Below are 18,383 nucleotides of genomic sequence, written 5' to 3' on the forward strand. Positions count from 1 at the left end.
CTGGCGTAATGCATATTACCAAATAAAATTAAACGAAAGAAGTAAGCCATTTACGGCATTCGCGGTACCAGGTCGCGGATTAATGCAATTTAAATACATGCCCTTTGGACTGAAAACGGCCCCTATTACCTTTATCAGGCTAACAGATAAATTAAAAGCAAAAATTAGGCAGGAACTTCGCGCACGAGAGTTACCTTTATGGTGGGAATCTTTTATCCAGGCTTATATGGTTGATTGGGTAATTGCTACGACTACTTTTGAACAACACTTCACTATGTTAGAAGTCGTATTCAAAGTATTACGCGAAGCCGGAATATTAATTAATCGCGAGAAGAGTGAATTTTTTAAGGAGACAGTAAAATTTTTAGGATTTATCATTACTTATGAAGGCATATCGCCAGATCCGAAGAAAATTAAAACTATTATTGAATACCCCAGGCCAACGACGCGTAAACAAGTCAGACGATTTTTAGGGCTAATAAACTGATACCATCGGCACCTCGTAGGAGTTGCTCGGGCTCAAGGTCCATTGAATAAGCTCACCAGCGAGAAAAATCCTTGGAAATGGGAAGAAGCCGAAGAGACATCATTTCAAGAGTTAAAACAGGCTATTCTGAAGGCACCAACTTTAGCCACACCTGATTATGAATTACCATTCATATTGTATACCGACGCGTCTGACACCGGCATCGCTGGTATCCTCACTCAACAAGGAGATAATCAAGAATACATGATAACCGCTATCAGTCGTCCTTTAAATAAACATGAACGAAATTACACTACGACTGAAAAAGAATGCTTGGCCGTATTATGGTCAGTGTAAAAATTACGCGGTTATTTGGAAGGATACCCTTTCACAGTAATCACGGACCATACGAGCTTGATCTGGTTAAAAAATATCAAAGATCCACGAAGTCGACTAACCAGGTGGGCTGCAGAGTTGTCTGGACTACCAGTGACTATCGTACACAGGAGGGGCACAGAAAATAAAGCACCAGACGCGTTATCACGAGCTTACGAACATCTTGAAGTTGACGACTTGTCAACAGAAGAAGAAATGATCACGAATTTCCGAGTCAAATCTACCAACTGGTATGACCGAAAGAAGAATGAAGTAAATAAATTTCCAGAGCGTTTTCCATTTTGGAAAATAGTTGATAACGAACTTTATTATAAAACGGAATGTTATGTTTCCCTTGGTCGCCCCTTTTACTCTTAAGGGCGCCACTGGATTTTTGGACTCAGTATTCAGAAACTGGACCAGAACATGGAGTATTAGGTCAGGGTCGTGAGAGATTGCTGAAAGAACTAAGAATTAAACACAGAAATTCGTTTAACAAAATTATTTATTTATCTAATCCCTTTTACAATTGAAATAATGGCCAAAATAACATTATATAAAATTTCATAGATAAGAATCCACACTCACACTCACTCTCATTCGGTATATTTCGCGCTGTCCAACTAGACCCTCACGTGGCTGTAGTACCCGATGCCTACTGAACTCTCACGTTACTCTATCTACTTCGCGTCGTCCCCTGGACCTCTAACGCTACTCTAACTTAGTTCACGCGGTCTCACGGACTCTCACGCCACTGAGCTGGACCCGGACGTGTGGACTACACACGTTGTCCACACAGTGCACGCTGTCCCCCAAACTTCACGCTACTCTAAGAGAACTACCCCGAAGTCAGAGGAGAATACCATGAAACCGAGATAGTCTCTTTACTCACACACAACCACACTAGATTCCAATAACAATGTTACACAAATTATTTCCGACTAATACACAATTTCCAACATTGTTTCCTAACTAACAATTTCTTATTTACTAATTATCATTTCTTCTAAATATTAATTTACTGCCGTGTTCTTAATATTACGACAACAAATATTTAAAACAAGAGGTCTTCGTATCTTGAATTAATCCTAATTGTTATGTCCGAGAATTATTAAATAAATTTTAATCTTTATTTTAGTAAAATTAAATAAATCCGATAATTGAGCAAACCTAAATCTTTCCTAAGTTATTTTTATTTAATCCAAAACATTTTATTTAATCCAGTATCATTTATTAAATCCAGTTATCGGCAGTGAATTTTAATAGGTTTTATCCTCATTGTAAATGTGAAATTATGACAAAAGATTATCCTATTATACTTTATTTTGTGTCTATTGAAACTTATTTTACTTGAGTTTATTTTATTTTAAACGAACTAAGACTTTTGTTTCGAACTTGAGTGTCCTCTACTCAGCGATCTCGCGCGAGACAAGATGGCTGACGCTCTCGCTCAGTCTTGCGTCTCTGTCGCAAGTTTTTAGTGTAATTTTTTTTTTCTGACGAATTTTTACAATTTTTATTTTCTTTTATAACTTGACAGTTCTATTGATTCTAATGACAATTGCTGACTCTAGTTTTAATTTCCATTATGACCGATATTAAACAACGTGAAAAATAATTTACTAAAAATAATTTTAGATCGGAATAAATTGTTCTCTTCAATAGTTTTAATTTAGCGGTTTACCCAATTCTATTCCTATTGGCTTAAACCAAACTATAGTCCAAAGATTCTCAATTAATAAATTTTACACATGGCGTAAAATCTGGAATTAATAACCCGAACTAAATGCCTAGTATTATTAACCCTGACAGGCCTACGTGTAAACTTAGTAATGACCGAGACGAATTATTTTCCCTAAACAAATTAATCAATAACCCGAAACATGTCCTGATATTATTAATTAATTGTTTTATAATTTTCTCTAGTATTAATATTAAATCTGATACTAAATAAAGCTAATGATTGTGACTGAGCACGAAATGGCGGTGACCTTCAGCCGACGTGTTGCCTGGCTGATGCCTCTGCCCCGAGGAATAATTAAGACTCGTTATTTGTACCTGGAGTTCTTATAATTTTAATCTGCACTCCAACGGTGAGCTGCAACTCCTGGTCTTCGGGTAACCAAACTGGCATTAGGCCTAGCAAGCATTAAATTAACAAAATATTATCGCTTCGTTCCACGTTGGACAAGCAGAATAAAAATAATTACCTTAGCTGGATGTTTTGGAAAAATTTGCGTCTCATCCATTCGAGCTACTCAGTCACAATGATTCTTACCAAATTTAGTTCTACACTTATTGCTCCCTCTGCTCTCCCCACTACCACTACGCCGGCTTCTCCACTTTGGGGCCTTTCTTACTAGCTCTAAACGAGCTTTAGATCACAGCGCACTGTGAGCAGTCAATAAATAACTGGGTACCGAAATAGGGGAATTTACCGAGTAACGATCACTCCGTTACAATTATTACCGCGATCGAGACAAACAAACCTACCCAGTCGAACAATCGGAGGTTTGGAAACGCGTAATTCCCGATGACGAAACAGATAAAATTCTAAAGGATAATCATGATCACCTGTTGGCTGGACACCCGGGTATCCAAAAAACATACGATCGAGTCGCGTCATTATTTTATTGGCCAAACATGTATAAAGACGTTCGACAGTACGTTTAACAATGCCAAACATGTCTATTCCAAAAACCCGATACAATTCCCCCAACTCCTAAACCAGGTAGACGACCGATCACAGAACCTTGGGAATGTATCTCCATTGACGCTATAGGACCTATGCCTCGTTCAGTAAGAGGCAAAACTCACATTTTAGTCGCTTATGATGTTTATACTAGGTACCTCGAAGCCGAGGCAGTCACTACACTGACTGGGAAGGGAGTTGTTGATTTTTTACGCAGGGTATTCGCCACTTGGGGAACCGCTCGAGTCATTATATCAGATAACGGGACGGAATTTTGCAAAAAACTTGTTGACGAGTTCTGTAACGATCGAAAGATCAATCATGAATTAACTCCAACATACCACCCTCAGTCTAACCCAGTAGAAAGAGTAAACAGAAATCTTAAAATTATGATTAGATCTTATTTAGTTAAAAAACAAAATATTTGGGATCAATATCTTTTTGAATTAAAGTACGCGTATAATACATCGATTCATAGTTCTTTAAACGTTAGTCCCGCTTATCTTAATTTTGGTAGGGACCCGATTTATCTAGACCAATATAGAGACAAACTTGATGTAAAAGCTGTTGATGATTCTAAATCTAGGGAGGATATGCTGAAGTATATTGATGAAATGAGACATTACGTAGAAAAATGTATGAATAAATCCAAGAGCGTAGACGAGCATTAGATCCACCGAAACCACCCGTTGACCTCCCGTTAGGCACAGAAGTTTATATTAGAAATAGAAAACTAAGCAGAGCTATTGATGGTATCTCTTCTAAACTATTACCTTATATGAGAGGGCCTTTCTTTATAAAATCTTATATTTCTGCTTCAATGGTTGAGTTGGTGAATGAGAGTGGTGAAAGCATGGGAAATTTTCATATTTTTACTTTAAAAATTCCTCGTAGATTGAATAGAATTAATAAAGCAATAATTGACACAGTGAAGATGGACAACAACGAGTCAACAGGAGTTACTGATCCGAAAGCATCGGCCTCACCTATGCGGCGAATCAAGAGCGAGCTAAGACCAAGCTATATCCACTGGCAATACGTGGATCACGATGAAAAACTAAAAATTGAAAATGCCAAGCGACAGGACGAACTATCTGAGCTAGAATGTAGTGACACCACCTCGGAAGAGCCGGTCACTGTCATTTCGCAGGCACGAACTGACGTGGCAGTCATCGACGATCTTGAAACTATCTTAAATTTAGAGATTTCCGAGCCAGAAAGGGTATCCGCACCCAACAGGTCAGCTAAACCGACACTCAATAGATCAAGTGCACTTTCCGAGACCGCAAGACAGTTGAATGGATGTGGAACCACTGCTTCGCTTGCAAGACCCCACATCCAATGTATGATTCAAGATGTGGACGCTGCTTGACGCGTGTAGGCAAGGCCAAGAGCAACCTGGGAAGCACCCAATATCTTCCTTAAATGTAGAACCCAGACATCGAGCGTGATAGTTAACTTAAAGGAAGCGATCTACGAGTAATTAACAAGTCTTATTATTAATATTCATTTAGAGTGATTAGTTATTACAAAAATCGCGTTCCTTAAGTAAAACGCAGTAGTATATTTAGTCCTGTTTTGATATTTTTTTTACTAGAAGTTAAGAAGTTTTATTATCAGATTCATTTAAAGTTCATGATATTTATTATATTTGTACTCGAATAATTTATGTACGTTCACTTATCCAAATTATGTTCTTTTATATTTTTCATGTTACGAGTGTTTAAAGTTAAAAAATATTGTAACTCTTGTTATTATATTTCGCATTACATGTATCAAGAGGAAGTGACCTCCATGAACCAAAGCTCTATTTAAAATTAGGCTAACGTTGGAAACAACATCGTTATTTAAAATGATAATTATCATATAAGTAAACTTATTATTTAATTATTAAATAGAACCAAGATGCTATAAAAAATATTTTTTGTTTCTAGAATAAGGTAATACATGTTTCATAATTGATATTTCAACTTATTATTATTCATTCAATGTTATAAAAAGGTATAACCAAATTTGTAATTGACAGTTGTCAAATAAAATTAAAGATTGGTAAATGAACAGCAAAAATTAATTCCGTTTAGGATTATAGATAGCAGCTCAAAAATTTGTTTCAGGTGCATTGATCCGTTGCTCTAAATGGATATTGAGCTAGCCACAACTAAAGGTGCAGCCACCTCAAGCCGAGGGGACTGCAACGTGGCCAGTTGGCTCACACTGGGTAAACGCCAATTTACCACCTGATACCAAACGTTTGCTGATAACATGTAAGTCAGATTATAAATTAGATGATAACTGTTAATAGTACGAAAATCGTTGAGAGTGGCGCTAGAGCGTATCCCCACTACTCAATGTTAATTAATGTACGCGGAAGCCGCGTGCAGGCAGTCTTTGTTCAACCCCCATAATGTATACTTCTGTAATTGATATATTTATTAAAATATAAGTAATTATTTCACCGTGTTACAACGTGATGTTCGGTATTTTATTAATTTACACCGTCTATTAAATAATAACGGCATTTTAAACTATATTTGTACAATACGACTCTGATTATTAGTTAACAAGGAGTATGTCGTACATTAATTAAATAATACGACGCATATACAAGATAAATTTGCTTGGCATGTCGTGCACTCAAGAGGTCTCGAGTAGTCAGCCATTTTGTTGAGGAAAGCGTCGTTTCATTGTTCGAGGAAGATCCTGGTTTGTCGGTCATCTCGATTCAATCGTCTGTTCCTGAATCAGTAACCGGCCCAGCTGCAGCCACGAGGAATCTACCACCGCTGGACAACGTTAAAGCACACCGAAGTGGTAGTAGTACCTGTTGTAAGTCAGGTGGTATATTGGTAAGAATTGGACGCGGTATTGAACTTACTTTGAGCTGTATTTTTTAATATTTGTATTTGACGACCATTTAGCTCTATTTTCCCAACTAAGCGATCAGCGGAGCAGTACGCGGTAGAGGTTGGTTTTGTATCGGAGCTGAACCCACTTTTCAACGAGTATCGCCACCCACGATTTGCCCTGGACCATATTCTTTACGCGAATTAAATCAATTTAGCTATTTGTAGCTTTGAAAGCTATCGGCTTGATCCACCGTAAAATCTAAAGCTACAGGCATCTGGAGCAGCATCGACTCTTATAAGCTACGGCTTCGAGTTGGTTACACTCCGGGTGTAACGAGCGTGTCTTTTCGGCCCAGTTCGTAGTTAATTATTAAATATAAATTTAGATAATTTATTTTCGAATACAAAATTTATTTCACTCTACGAACAGTCGAGACCAGCCACGTTACACGCATCGTAGTGGTGTCTTAACTGCTCTGACACGGCAATTTACCCACCCAATCCTTATTTTGCCTGTCTTTCCGAGTATCTTCTGCACTATTACTGCTGGCAATCGTACCGAAGCAGTTTGAGTACCTCTGTAGGCTGGACGAATTTTAATGACATCTTCAGGTATTTCGTAGTCATTTCCAGCTGCCTCTTGTAAGGCCTTCCGGACATCGTCTTTAGTTGTTTCGTCGTCAATGTCCCGGATTTCAAGCTGTTCCTCTGGGCCTTTACAGATGACTTGCGCTTCTTCTTTAAGGATGCTCTTGATGGTCTTCAGCAAAGCTTGTCCTTTGTCTGCGGTTTTTCTGGAAAGCGTAATGAGCATATTCCCATCATTCGTCTTTTGAACCTTGTCAACGACGTCACGGGTCTGATCTGGTGGGACATCTTTTTTAATCCGACGCAGTATCTCGGCATATTTTGCCTTCTCAACGGGTCGAATAATTAAGGCATCTGGTTTGGTGAATTTTCGCGGTTTTTTCCGCTTAGGCTCCGGCCGAGATTTTGTAGCGGGTGTTTTTTTTTTTTTTTTAATTACAATTGGCGCCCCACGTTGGGCGCCAGTGTAACGGGTGTTTTACTTCCCGCACTTTTAGCCCCTGATTAAATTTAACTAACAACAATATATTAACAAATGACTCTAAGATTAACAAGGGCGCCACCAGGATTTTGTATCTCGGTTCCTGGAACCGGAAACCAGAGCTGAGCGTATAATCTACAGGGAGAGAGAGTGGAGGAAGGTGATCTGAAAGAAATAAATTTTTATTTAACAAAAATGACCGGTATTTATTTAACAACAAAATTAACAACTGTGCACTTGCACTTACAATTAACAACTTAAGACTACAGCCTAACTAACGGCTGACCAGGACTTCTTAAAACTAACAAAAATTCTTAATCTTACAGTACCCTCATATGGAGCGTCTATACTGCAGTTTCTAACTAAGTCGCGCTGTCCACTGGACCCGCACGCTCTATCAAAATTCTTAATCCTGACGGTACCCTCTTATGGAGCGTCTATACCGCAGTTTCTAACTTACTGCCGCTGTACCCCACTTGGCGTCTATACAACGGCTTCTATCAAAATTCTTAATCCTGACGGTACCCTCTTATTGAGCGTCTATACCGCAGTTTCTATCTTACTACCGTGGTACCCCACTTGGCGTCTATACCACGGCTTCTAACTTACTACCGTTGTACCCCACTTGGCGTCTATACAACGGCTTCTAGGATTTCCCGCCCCGGAGTCAGATGGACTCAAGCGTGCTCAACGTGCCTCTTGAGCGGTACTATCTCACACACACATTACCCACGCGTCTCCACACACATATCCCGCTCACACACACAACTGACTCTACTTTACTTTTATTTCCGGATTACAAAATTACTCCAAAAAAGTCAACGTTCAATTCTTACTAAAATTATTCAGTCATTAGCTTACAATAAAACTCATGAATTATCCTCACGATTAATAAATTTACTTCTTAAAATTTTCGGCTTAAAACCGACGCTTCTTTTATTCCAAATTTAACACGAGCTTAACTCTGCGCATTAACTTAAATTCTTTCGAAGAACATTCTTTATAAAATTAACTAAATTTTTACTCGGACGTAATCCACACTGATAAATAGTTTTTATAAATACCTCCAATAATAATTTTAGTCTTCCATAGTTCAATATATAAATGACCACGTGGAATTTTTCGATTTATAAATAACTAGCCGTTACCCGCCCGCTTCGCGTGGCATAAAATACATGCCAAGTGAAAGAAATATTAAATTATGTTATCTAGCTGCCTAATTATTTATCATGAACGGATTTTACGAAATTAAGACACCCTTAACTACTTAGGGTCTTATCGATTTATATGAGTTAAAATAATAAATAACACAGCTTTCCACATCACCATGGAGGTACTGTGTCGTACGATGCTTTCCCATTATTTTACATGGCGGGATTCCCAGTAGGCCTACACCATGGATCGACGTGAGTGTCAATGCCATCAAGTTTAGAATTTGTTACACATATCAAATCTATATAAATATAGATTGGATATAAACAACTTAAACCTAAGCATCAATACTCTGTCGTGCTAAATAAAAAGACAGTAATTTAACTTATATCTTTTTTATTAACTAATTCTAAAAGAACAATGGTTATAAATTTAAAACTATGAACTTTTTACCATATTGCTATCATTTTCTATTTTATCATTGTTCTTATTTTTATACTGTTATTATTTTCATAGTTTTAAAATTTTTTTGATCACTAATTTTGTATATTAGAAACGTAAATTAAAATCCAAAAAACACATTGTTCATAGTTTTAGCTTTACAATAAACCTGAAAACTATTAAAATATATTATTTATTATATCTATTCGTTTTCAATCTATAAATGTATCTAATCAATTAACACTAAACAAAATTGAAAGCTTGATAAACATTTCTTTTGTAACAGTAAAAAGAAATTATTATATAGATAAAATATTTAAAATAATTGAATTAAAAACCATTCTAGCGGTAGATCCAAAAATTTTTTTAAATTTTAATATTTATTGATTGGATTACTGTTTATTTTCTGATTCTATCGATCTAATTTAAAGAAATTATTAATATAGTCAAAAATAGAAAATTAAATACTTAAAACTTCTTTATATACAACATTCTTCGTTTTTCCTATTGGTTGAAGAATGACCAAGCTGTCAGGTGAACTTACTCTTGAGCATGCCACGTATAGTTGGCCATGAGAGAAACAGTCATTTCTTAAATCAATACCAGTCATCTTTAAACTCTGCCCTTGTGCCTTGTTAATCGTCATGGCATAACAAACTTTGACAGGAAATTGCAGACGTTTAAATTCGAAGTGGTAATCTGATGGAATCAGAGGGATCCTTGGAATGAATACAGTTTCTCCTTCATATTTTCCGGTGAAAATCATGGCTTCAATGACATTTTTGTGTAAGACCTTGACTTGAAGCCTGGTACCATTACATAATTTTGGCGGATTTAAATTGCGGAGCAACATTATTGGAGTGCCAATCTTGAGTTGAAGAACATGAGGTGGTATCCCTGGTGGATTGAGTGTGTGTAAGAATTCAACAGGATAGTGGACAGCTTCTTCATCCTCCAGTACTTTGTCCACCGATTCATATCTTACTTGCTCAGTTGGCAGTTTCTCCAGCAAAAAGTTGTTAATACAATTGACTTGTTCATTGGTTGGTGTGAGGATGGCTCTCTCCTTTAACCATGAACTACAATTATCGCCAGCTTTGTCAATATTCGGGTATATTTTGTCAGTCAAGGTGATTAAATCTGGGACAGTTTCACAATTAATATAGGACACGTTTATTCTTCCGTCTTCTTCCGGAATTTGGCCATCACCTATATCAATCAGTATTTTTGAAAACTCTTCTGCTTTCGAATTTGGCTGAAGATGAACACGCATATTGATAGTCAAAGATAAAACTTTGACCGAAGGCCATAAAATTGATGACTTAATACAGGCTTTAACTTCATCTGCACGTGTTCCTCGTGGCACAACAGGCAAAGTTTGTCTAAAATCACCGGCCAAGAGAACAATTACTCCTCCCATAATTCGGTCGCAACCTCTAATATCTTTGAGCAATCTGTTTAGAGCTTCAATACCATTTTTGTGAGCCATAGTGCATTCGTCCCAGATAATAATTTTTGTTTCTCGCAGCACATGAGCCATATCACTCTGTTTAGAGATGTTACAAAGTGGAGACTCAGAATAACCTAAATTGAGAGGTAATTTAAAGGCAGAGTGAGCTGTTTTACCTCCGTCTATCAAAGTCGCAGCAATTCCTGAAGAAGCAACGGCTATAGCGATGTTTTTTTCACTCCTGATTTTCGCAAGCAGTAAATTGATTAAAAACGTTTTTCCAGTACCACCTGGAGCATCAAGAAAATACAACTGCCCAGAATCAGATATAATCGAATTTAAAATTTCATTGTAAACTTTTCTCTGTTCTAGATTTAATTTAGGAACATTTTCAGCTACAACTTTAGTTAAATAGACGGTGTCGTAAGCCAATTCACGCAAATATTGACGATTAGTGACAATAAACCTTTCATCTCGGGTTGGAGAGTGGAGGCCGAACTGAAGAAGTGTTTTTCCAGACATTGATATAACAATATCTTCAAGTAGTATGAGACATTTGTTGTAAATAACGTCAAGTAACAGCTCAACATTTCCACCGTCTCGTTCTACCTCTCTAATAATATCTTCTGAAAAATAATCTCGATATTTCTCCCATAATTTCGATGGGTCGTCAACATGACAAAAAACTAACATAATGGCAAACAGCTCACGGATCTTGTAGGGCGAATCAGAGATGCAAGCTTCATCCAGAGTGCGATACCAATTAGCGTCATCTTCTAGAAGACCAAGTGCTCTACATGCTGCTTGAAATGTTGGATGAATCACTCCATCAACAGTTTTCAAAGCAGAAAATGATGTAGGACCTCGAATCTCATGTAGGAGAAGACGCAGGTGATAACATTCAGTATTTCCGGGATGCACGGTATAAACTCTACCTAAAACTTGATCTCTCTTGACTCCTAAATAACCTGAAACAACCTTATCTTTTTTCTTCTATCAAAGCGGTTATTTTTCCATACGTAATAAGCTGGAACTTCAACATACAAAAGAGTTTTTGCAAAGTCATCAACTTGGCAAAGCTCAAAAAAAGCCATTAGTGTTGTTTTTTTTGGATTAATTACTTTGTCAATCACATCTTGCTCAGTAAAATAAATTCTTTGACCATTTTCAAGATGTACAGCAAGATGCATCACCGAAGGAAACCTGTCATGAATAGGAAAACGAAATATTCGCCAGACTGCTTCAGAGCTACTGATGTAACGTCCCGCCTGGTACTTCGTCACCTCATCAAAATCCTGAACGGTAAACGATGCTTGGTCAGATCCTTTATTTAAATAATTACAGATGTATTTTATGGCTTTTACGGAGTTACAACTCTCAACATTAACATGAGTCCCGAAGGTATGGGATAGAACGGGATTGTACGGCACTATCCATCGGTTGTCGATTTCAACTCCGTTAAGTTTGAAAGTTTTTCCTCCGTCTGCTGGTGATCGTCTACGATACTTGGGATATCCGTCATCTCCTGTTTGAGTTTCTTTTAAAAATTCCTTTGGGTCGCCTTTTGTGCACTTACCATCAACCATACAGGGTGATTTTAAGTTGAAAGATCCACATGGACCGTGAACCATGGTTGTCTTGATAATTTGATAAAGATCTGGATTTATGTCTGGATCAGGTAACTCAGCGCAGATAATTTGGTCAATAGACTCTGGTCTCATTTTCTCTTCTAACCATAATAGAATATGAACATGAGGGAGTCCACGTTTTTGCCATTCTATGGTGTACATGTGACACCTAGTGTCACCAAAGATACGACCTACTGTAAGAAGTTTTATCATATGTTTCACTTTCACATTGAAAACCCTCGCTACGATGTCATGTCTATCATAAGACTGTTGACCTTCACTCAAAAGCTGCGTTATTTCCGGCCACTTAGGATTGCAGGTGAATGTTATAAATAAATCTGGCCGTCCATAATGACGTACATAGGTCATTGCATCTTGAGTTCGCTCATGCATGTAACGGGGTCCTCCAGTAAAAGAAGAAGGCAACACAACCATTTTTCCCATTGTTGATAATTGTTCATCATTTTTTGACAAAGCATCTTTCAAGTGAACGTATTCCTCACTTCTCAGTTTTTTTTGGTTGTTACGAATATAGTTAAGTCTTTCAGTCTCAATTTTTGCGTACATGTCAACTAAAAATTGATTTAAAAGATTGCGGAATCGCAATAAATAGCACACTTCATTCTCACGCTCCATAATCCTAAAGCTGTAAAATTCTGAAGCAGATACTGTCTTATCGAGAGGCAGTTTAGTCGTCTCGTCACGCTTAGATATATTGATGTGATAGCCATCTTCTCCATAACAGAACATCAAAGGATATTGTAAAGCATCATATGAGCGGTGTGTTTCACTAATTCGCATCAACTTATTGTCTCTACTGTGAAGAACAATGTCTCTTTTTTCGAAATCCTGTCCGACAATGAGAACTGCAACTTCTTTTGCCTGAGGAGCATTAAAACGGCCCTTATGTTCTCCAGCCGGTTTTCTGTCAGCATTAATTATTACTTTGAAGTCTTTTTGATCTTTAGGAATTGAATCTATTGCAGCCTTAAAATCCTTAAGATATTTGTTATGCTGATATAACAACTTCTGCAATTGATGAACTAATTCCGGATAAACGCCAGGATAAATTCCACAACGGATGTCTCTTTCATGACATTCATCACCAACAAAGTATATTTGAAGAAAAGAAGGCTTTTGGTTAGGTTCAGACATCAAGCTGCCTATTCTGTGATAAACCTGCCCTTGAACTTTGAAAGTTGGCATAAAATTTCCTTCTCTTACCTCTTTGGCTCCAAAAGATGTCATTTGGAAACATCCATTATACTTACGGGTATTTTTTAGAAAATGTTCTGACAATGGATCCTGATGAGTCAATAAGCTGTGTAAAGGTTCAGGATGGAGGCCAAGCTTAGAAAGTTGAACTTTACCACTACTGCAGCACATTCCTTGAGTCTCATCTTTCCATTTCAAAGCATTACACCATTGGCAAGGAGAACGGGGACCAAGATTGACAATTTTGTCATTGGAATAATCAATTTGACAATTGTATTTAAAACCAGATAAACACTTAGAAGTCCAGGGCAATAATTTAGTCCTTGTTGTTTTTTCATGGTATTTAGCTGTAGCTGCTTTATTAACATGCGGATTTCTAGTCTGATAATCTTTTTGAGCTTTATTAATAACTTCAGGATGATTATTAACATACGTTTGAACTGCTTTTTTTTGGATCTCAGGATGATTTTTTTTGTATTTTTTAACAGCCTTTCTCTGAACTTCTTTATGATTTACCGCATATTTTGAAGCAGCTTTTCTAAGTTGTTTAGACCTAATTGTACCTGAAAATCTTTTTCGCCGTTTTTGTCCTCTCCTTGATGAAAGTGATGGTTGAGTGAAAGATGCTTGAACGTTATCAATACTTTCCGATTGAGAAACACCGTTATTGATGGGTTCAGTCAATGGAAGTAAAACGTCAAAGTGACCTTTATTAAAATTCCCAGTAAACCTTAATCTTTTAATTCCATTTGTTGCTTCTCCAAACGCAACTATTAGATGACCATGTTGGTACACTTGAAACTCATATGTAAATAATTCTGCCGCCGCTTTGATTTCACAAAGAGTTCCATACGTGTTGGGCCTCGACATGTCATCAAAGTACGAATGTTTATTACTATAAGGTTCTCCATTTAACTGATTGGTAAAGCATTGGAATCTCTGCCAGTTTTTAAACACGTAAAGCACAATTTCACTTCTTATTTGATCACTAAAGGACACTGTGTTATACAATAAAACGATAATGAAGAAAAAAGACACGCGCCGTCGCCGGGAATTTCAATAATTTCGAAAGAAATGCTCGATTCCATTAGTGTGCAGTAAAAATTTGTATGGGTAAAAGAAATTGTGAAAAGTAAATTATGATATGTAACCGGTAAGTATAAAATATTAATAGAATAATTAATTTAAACTAAATTATGATCATTATCCAAATAATATCAATCAATCAATAATAACCTATTAAATATGATGAAGAGATTGTGAAAAGTAAATAATGTAATACAATTAGTAAGAATTGAATGATAACAGAATAATTAATTCAAAATAAAGTATTATAATAAACAAAATAATATCAATCAATGAATTAATAATCGATTAAATACCGAAAGAAAATTCATGCAACTGGAAAATTTTAAATGATTATAACAGAATAATTCATTCAAATTAAAATATCATCATAAATAAAATAATATTAATCAAATCAAATAATAACTTACTAAATATTAAAAACCTTTCAAGAAATGACCTTTGATCAATGAGTTTAGTATTATCTAATTATTATATTCAAATAAAAATTGGATGAACGCTATATCAACTAATAAATTTTTTTTTTTTTTATTTATGATAATAAATTAATTTCTGGAAAATCCCAAGCAGCAATGAAAATATTTAAATATTCAAGAAAATATTAATTAATGAAAAACTTATCATTCGATGATCATTTCACATGATGTATCGATAGTCCAGATGTTGATTAAAGTCACTAAATTATTCGTGATGATAATTTCACTGAACAATTTTAATCAATTTTAGTAAATGATCATTTCACATGATAATATTAATTAATTTCACTTTAACTATCAATTAAATCACTTTTAGAAAATAATTCGTTTGACAGCTATCTGTTTTCTCTTTAAAACTTTGACACATTAAAAAAATATTAATGAAGTTAAATAATTCATTTGTTTTGGAGATAACTTCAAGGCTATTTCAAAAATAAATAAATAAAATAGAAATATAAATAAAAAACATAATTATATATCAAAAATAAATATTAAATCAACAAAATCAATAAAAATAAATATTTAATCTATAAATCATTACACAACGATAAAAATTAAAAAAATAATGAATCTTGATAATTTAAATTTAGAAACATTAATTATACATGGAGACATGGCTTTTACGAATGATAATTGGTCGCACGAACTCAAGAAGCAGATAATTGGTAAGTCAAAATTAAAATGTATACACTTCTCAGATAATTTTTAATTAAAAAATTTGAATAAGAAAAAGTTCTTAGTTAAATTAAAAAGAAATTGCTTTAAAAATCAATAATTGAAAATTATATTAAATAATTTTTTGTTTTATCACAGACTACGTTGAAGAAGTCAATGGAACATACATTGTTGGTTGTACAACCGTTGTAAAGATTTTCTTGAGAGATGGGCGGACTCATGAAGCTATGTCATTCAAAGAATCTCGTAGCGAATCAATTGGCGCAGCTTATGATGAAGCACGAAATGTAATTATTTACAATATTATTTACATGTATTTTTTACATTATTATTTACAGTATTATTTATAATTCAGTTTAATAACTTAATCTTTTTTTTTTTATTTTATGACAGAAATCTTTCCATCGAGCCTTGTATGACGCCTTTACGTTTTTTTGGGAATTTATGAAGATAATGGAGAAGCTGAGTAATGAAAAGGTGCAAAGAATGGTCAAGCAGCAACAGTTAAAAGCCGAATGGAATAATAAAAATATTGTAAAAAATTAATTAGTCATATTATTTTAAAGTCAAAATTAAAATTTACCTTTTATTAAAAAAAACACTAACGTATAAATTTATAAGTATTTATTCTTGGTTGTTTAACAGGACGAAATAAAAAATCGTTTCAAGTTTTGATCTATTGCAGCTATTAATTAAATATTTTGACTTTTTTTTTATTTTTATTTTACACCATGCATTTTTTCTAAGGGCATTATTCCCGAACTCTATTCCAGCCTAGTTTCAGAGTTCTAAAAGCTATAGATTGGAATACACATTTTTTTTTTAATTTTTAACGCCCTCGCACAACCCTCTTGGAGTTGAATATCATAAAATTAATTCTTGATAAACTCAAACATGCCAAAAAAAATATTTTGGCCAAGTTTTAAAGTTCTTAAAGCAATAGATTGGAAGATACAAATTTTTAATATTTTTAACGCCCCCGCACAACCCCCTTAGGGTTTAATATCATAAAATTAGTTCTTAGTAAATTCAAACATGCCAAAAGAAATATTCTGGCCAAGTTCCAGAGTTTCAAAAGCTATAGATTGGAAAAAACAATTTTTTTAATTTTTAACGCCCCCGCACTCCCTCTAGGGGTGAAATATCATAAAATTAGTTGTTAGTAAACTCAAAGATGCTAAAAAAAATTTTTTGGTCAAGTTTCAGAGTTCTAAAAGCTATAGATTGGAAGATAAAAATTTTTTTTTAATTTTCAACGCCCCCGCATTCCCTTCTGGGGGTGGAATATCATAAAATTAGTTCTTAGTAAATTCAAACATGCCAAAAAGAATATCCTGACTAAGTTTAATACCTATAAGAGCTGTATTTTTCAAATGTGAATTTTTTTCAATTAACACCCCCGCAACCCCTCTTGGGGGTGGAATTTCGTAAAATCCGTTCTTAGCTGACCTCTACTCGGTGAAAAGAATATTCCTACCAAATTTCAAGTCTTTAGCTCTAATGGTTCCAGAGATATCGTGATGAGTGACTTTATAGGTGGAAATCTCTTATATATATATAGATTAATAAAACAATTTGTCTCAATATAAAATAAATTCACGAAAAATTATCCACGGTTAATTCGATCTCAATTGCATCGAAGTTCAGTAGCCAATTCTCAATACTTTATATTAAATAAATAATACTTTTTTGTAACAAATAATATTAATAAATGATAATTCAATTGTTATAATTTATAATAATAGTCCAGTTGTTAATATTGTAAATTTACTGCGTCACAAAATTCTCAAGGAATTTGCGCGCTCAAAATGGACTCCGTTGTTCGTTACAGCGTACTAAGCTCGACCTCGGGTACCAACTTTTGACCAAGTCGTGAGTTGCTGATTGAACTATTTCTCGATGTTCAGAAATTAATTAAATAATAAAACTGAATTTTAATGTAGCCCATCTAGGATGTTAGTAATTATTAACCAGCTGAATTAACAATTTAGATACTCACGACCTAAACCCAGGAGGTCTAGAACATTCCTCGGGTGTAAAATCCCCAGGAGGAATTGTTCACAAGCTGACAAATTAAATTGATTAAAATAATTAATTATTATTAACAAATTGAATTACCACTTATTAAATCAAAATTAAGAAGTAGATCGACCAGTGAGCCGGGTATAAACCCCAAGGCTCAACAAAAGGACAAAATTCCAATACCTTAATAATCTTAATACTGAAGAAAACTCTACTCTGGAATTTGGCTTCCTTCCTAGCTGCTTTGGTTGGCGATGTCACTGGTTTCAGCACTTCACTACTTCTCCGGACACCACGCATGGCTCGTCTATATAACGACCCCAAAAATACCCCCTCCTGCTCTCTCTCTAGGCCCGAAGATCGATGCGCTCAAATTCTAGTCGAAAAGTTATCGATCTCTGGCGACTTATCGATTAAGGGTAATTTACCCTGTTACAATTTGTTCACCGGTTGTTTTGGTTACCGCTCTCTCGCTTGCTCCTTCTTCTCCTTCTTGGATTGGACCTTCTGCCATTCAGTCACCTCTTTTTTTCCGGCGTTCTGCACTGCCGTGTTATTCGGAGGGCTTGGTTTCAGGTCCTTTTTCTTCACAACTTGGCTGATCGTTGGGTCGGGAGAAGATCGATCTTTTCTCTTAGTTGACTTGCTGCTAGTTCTGCTTCTGTCTTCCGCGACTGATTCACCGTCACCTTCGGCTCCAGTGTCCATTGCTTCTTCATTCACGACAGTTGCTTGAATGCTTCTCTCCAGTGTAGTGCGAGAAGTGCGTCGTACTGTTAAACGCCATTCT

General features: G+C 35.5%; 2 protein-coding genes across 2 annotated transcripts; one reads left to right on the forward strand and one right to left on the reverse strand.

The window, feature by feature from the left end:
• Window positions 1-6,255: 6,255 nt before the first annotated feature.
• Window positions 6,256-14,204, reverse strand: LOC123273934. Its single transcript, XM_044741419.1, has 3 exons — window positions 11,613-14,204; window positions 9,586-11,484; window positions 6,256-6,414 (listed from the first exon to the last, which is right to left on the reverse strand). Exons 1-3 carry the CDS (start codon window positions 14,202-14,204, stop codon window positions 6,256-6,258), a joined length of 4,650 nt encoding a protein of 1,549 aa, XP_044597354.1.
• A 150-nt stretch (window positions 14,205-14,354) lies between these two features.
• On the forward strand, window positions 14,355-16,148 carry LOC123273947 (DNA repair and recombination protein RAD52-like). Its single transcript, XM_044741435.1, has 4 exons — window positions 14,355-14,487; window positions 15,487-15,561; window positions 15,710-15,858; window positions 15,965-16,148. The coding sequence occupies exons 2-4, from the start codon at window positions 15,510-15,512 to the stop codon at window positions 16,115-16,117; spliced, it is 354 nt and encodes a 117-aa protein (XP_044597370.1). The 5' UTR covers window positions 14,355-14,487; window positions 15,487-15,509; the 3' UTR covers window positions 16,118-16,148.
• Window positions 16,149-18,383: the final 2,235 nt, after the last annotated feature.

Source organism: Cotesia glomerata, unplaced genomic scaffold (genome assembly GCF_020080835.1).
Source record: "Cotesia glomerata isolate CgM1 unplaced genomic scaffold, MPM_Cglom_v2.3 scaffold_17, whole genome shotgun sequence".
NCBI lineage: Eukaryota > Metazoa > Arthropoda > Insecta > Hymenoptera > Braconidae > Cotesia > Cotesia glomerata.

Bases quoted from the DNA above. Each gene is read 5' to 3' on its own strand.
- LOC123273947 (XM_044741435.1), top strand. From the start codon at position 15,510: ATGGCTTTTACGAATGATAATTGGTCGCACGAACTCAAGAAGCAGATA. The intron at 15,562-15,709 runs GTAAGTCAAAAT...GTTTTATCACAG, and splicing joins ACTCAAGAAGCAGATAATTG to ACTACGTTGAAGAAGTCAAT. The intron at 15,859-15,964 runs GTAATTATTTAC...ATTTTATGACAG, and splicing joins CTTATGATGAAGCACGAAAT to AAATCTTTCCATCGAGCCTT.
- LOC123273934 (XM_044741419.1), bottom strand. From the start codon at position 14,204: ATGTCGAGGCCCAACACGTATGGAACTCTTTGTGAAATCAAAGCGGCG. The intron at 11,485-11,612 runs GTAATTAATCCA...CCGCTTTGATAG, and splicing joins AGCAAGATGTGATTGACAAA to AAGAAAAAAGATAAGGTTGT. The intron at 6,415-9,585 runs GTAAGTTCACCT...TAAAAAATACAG, and splicing joins TATACGTGGCATGCTCAAGA to CTCAAAGTAAGTTCAATACC.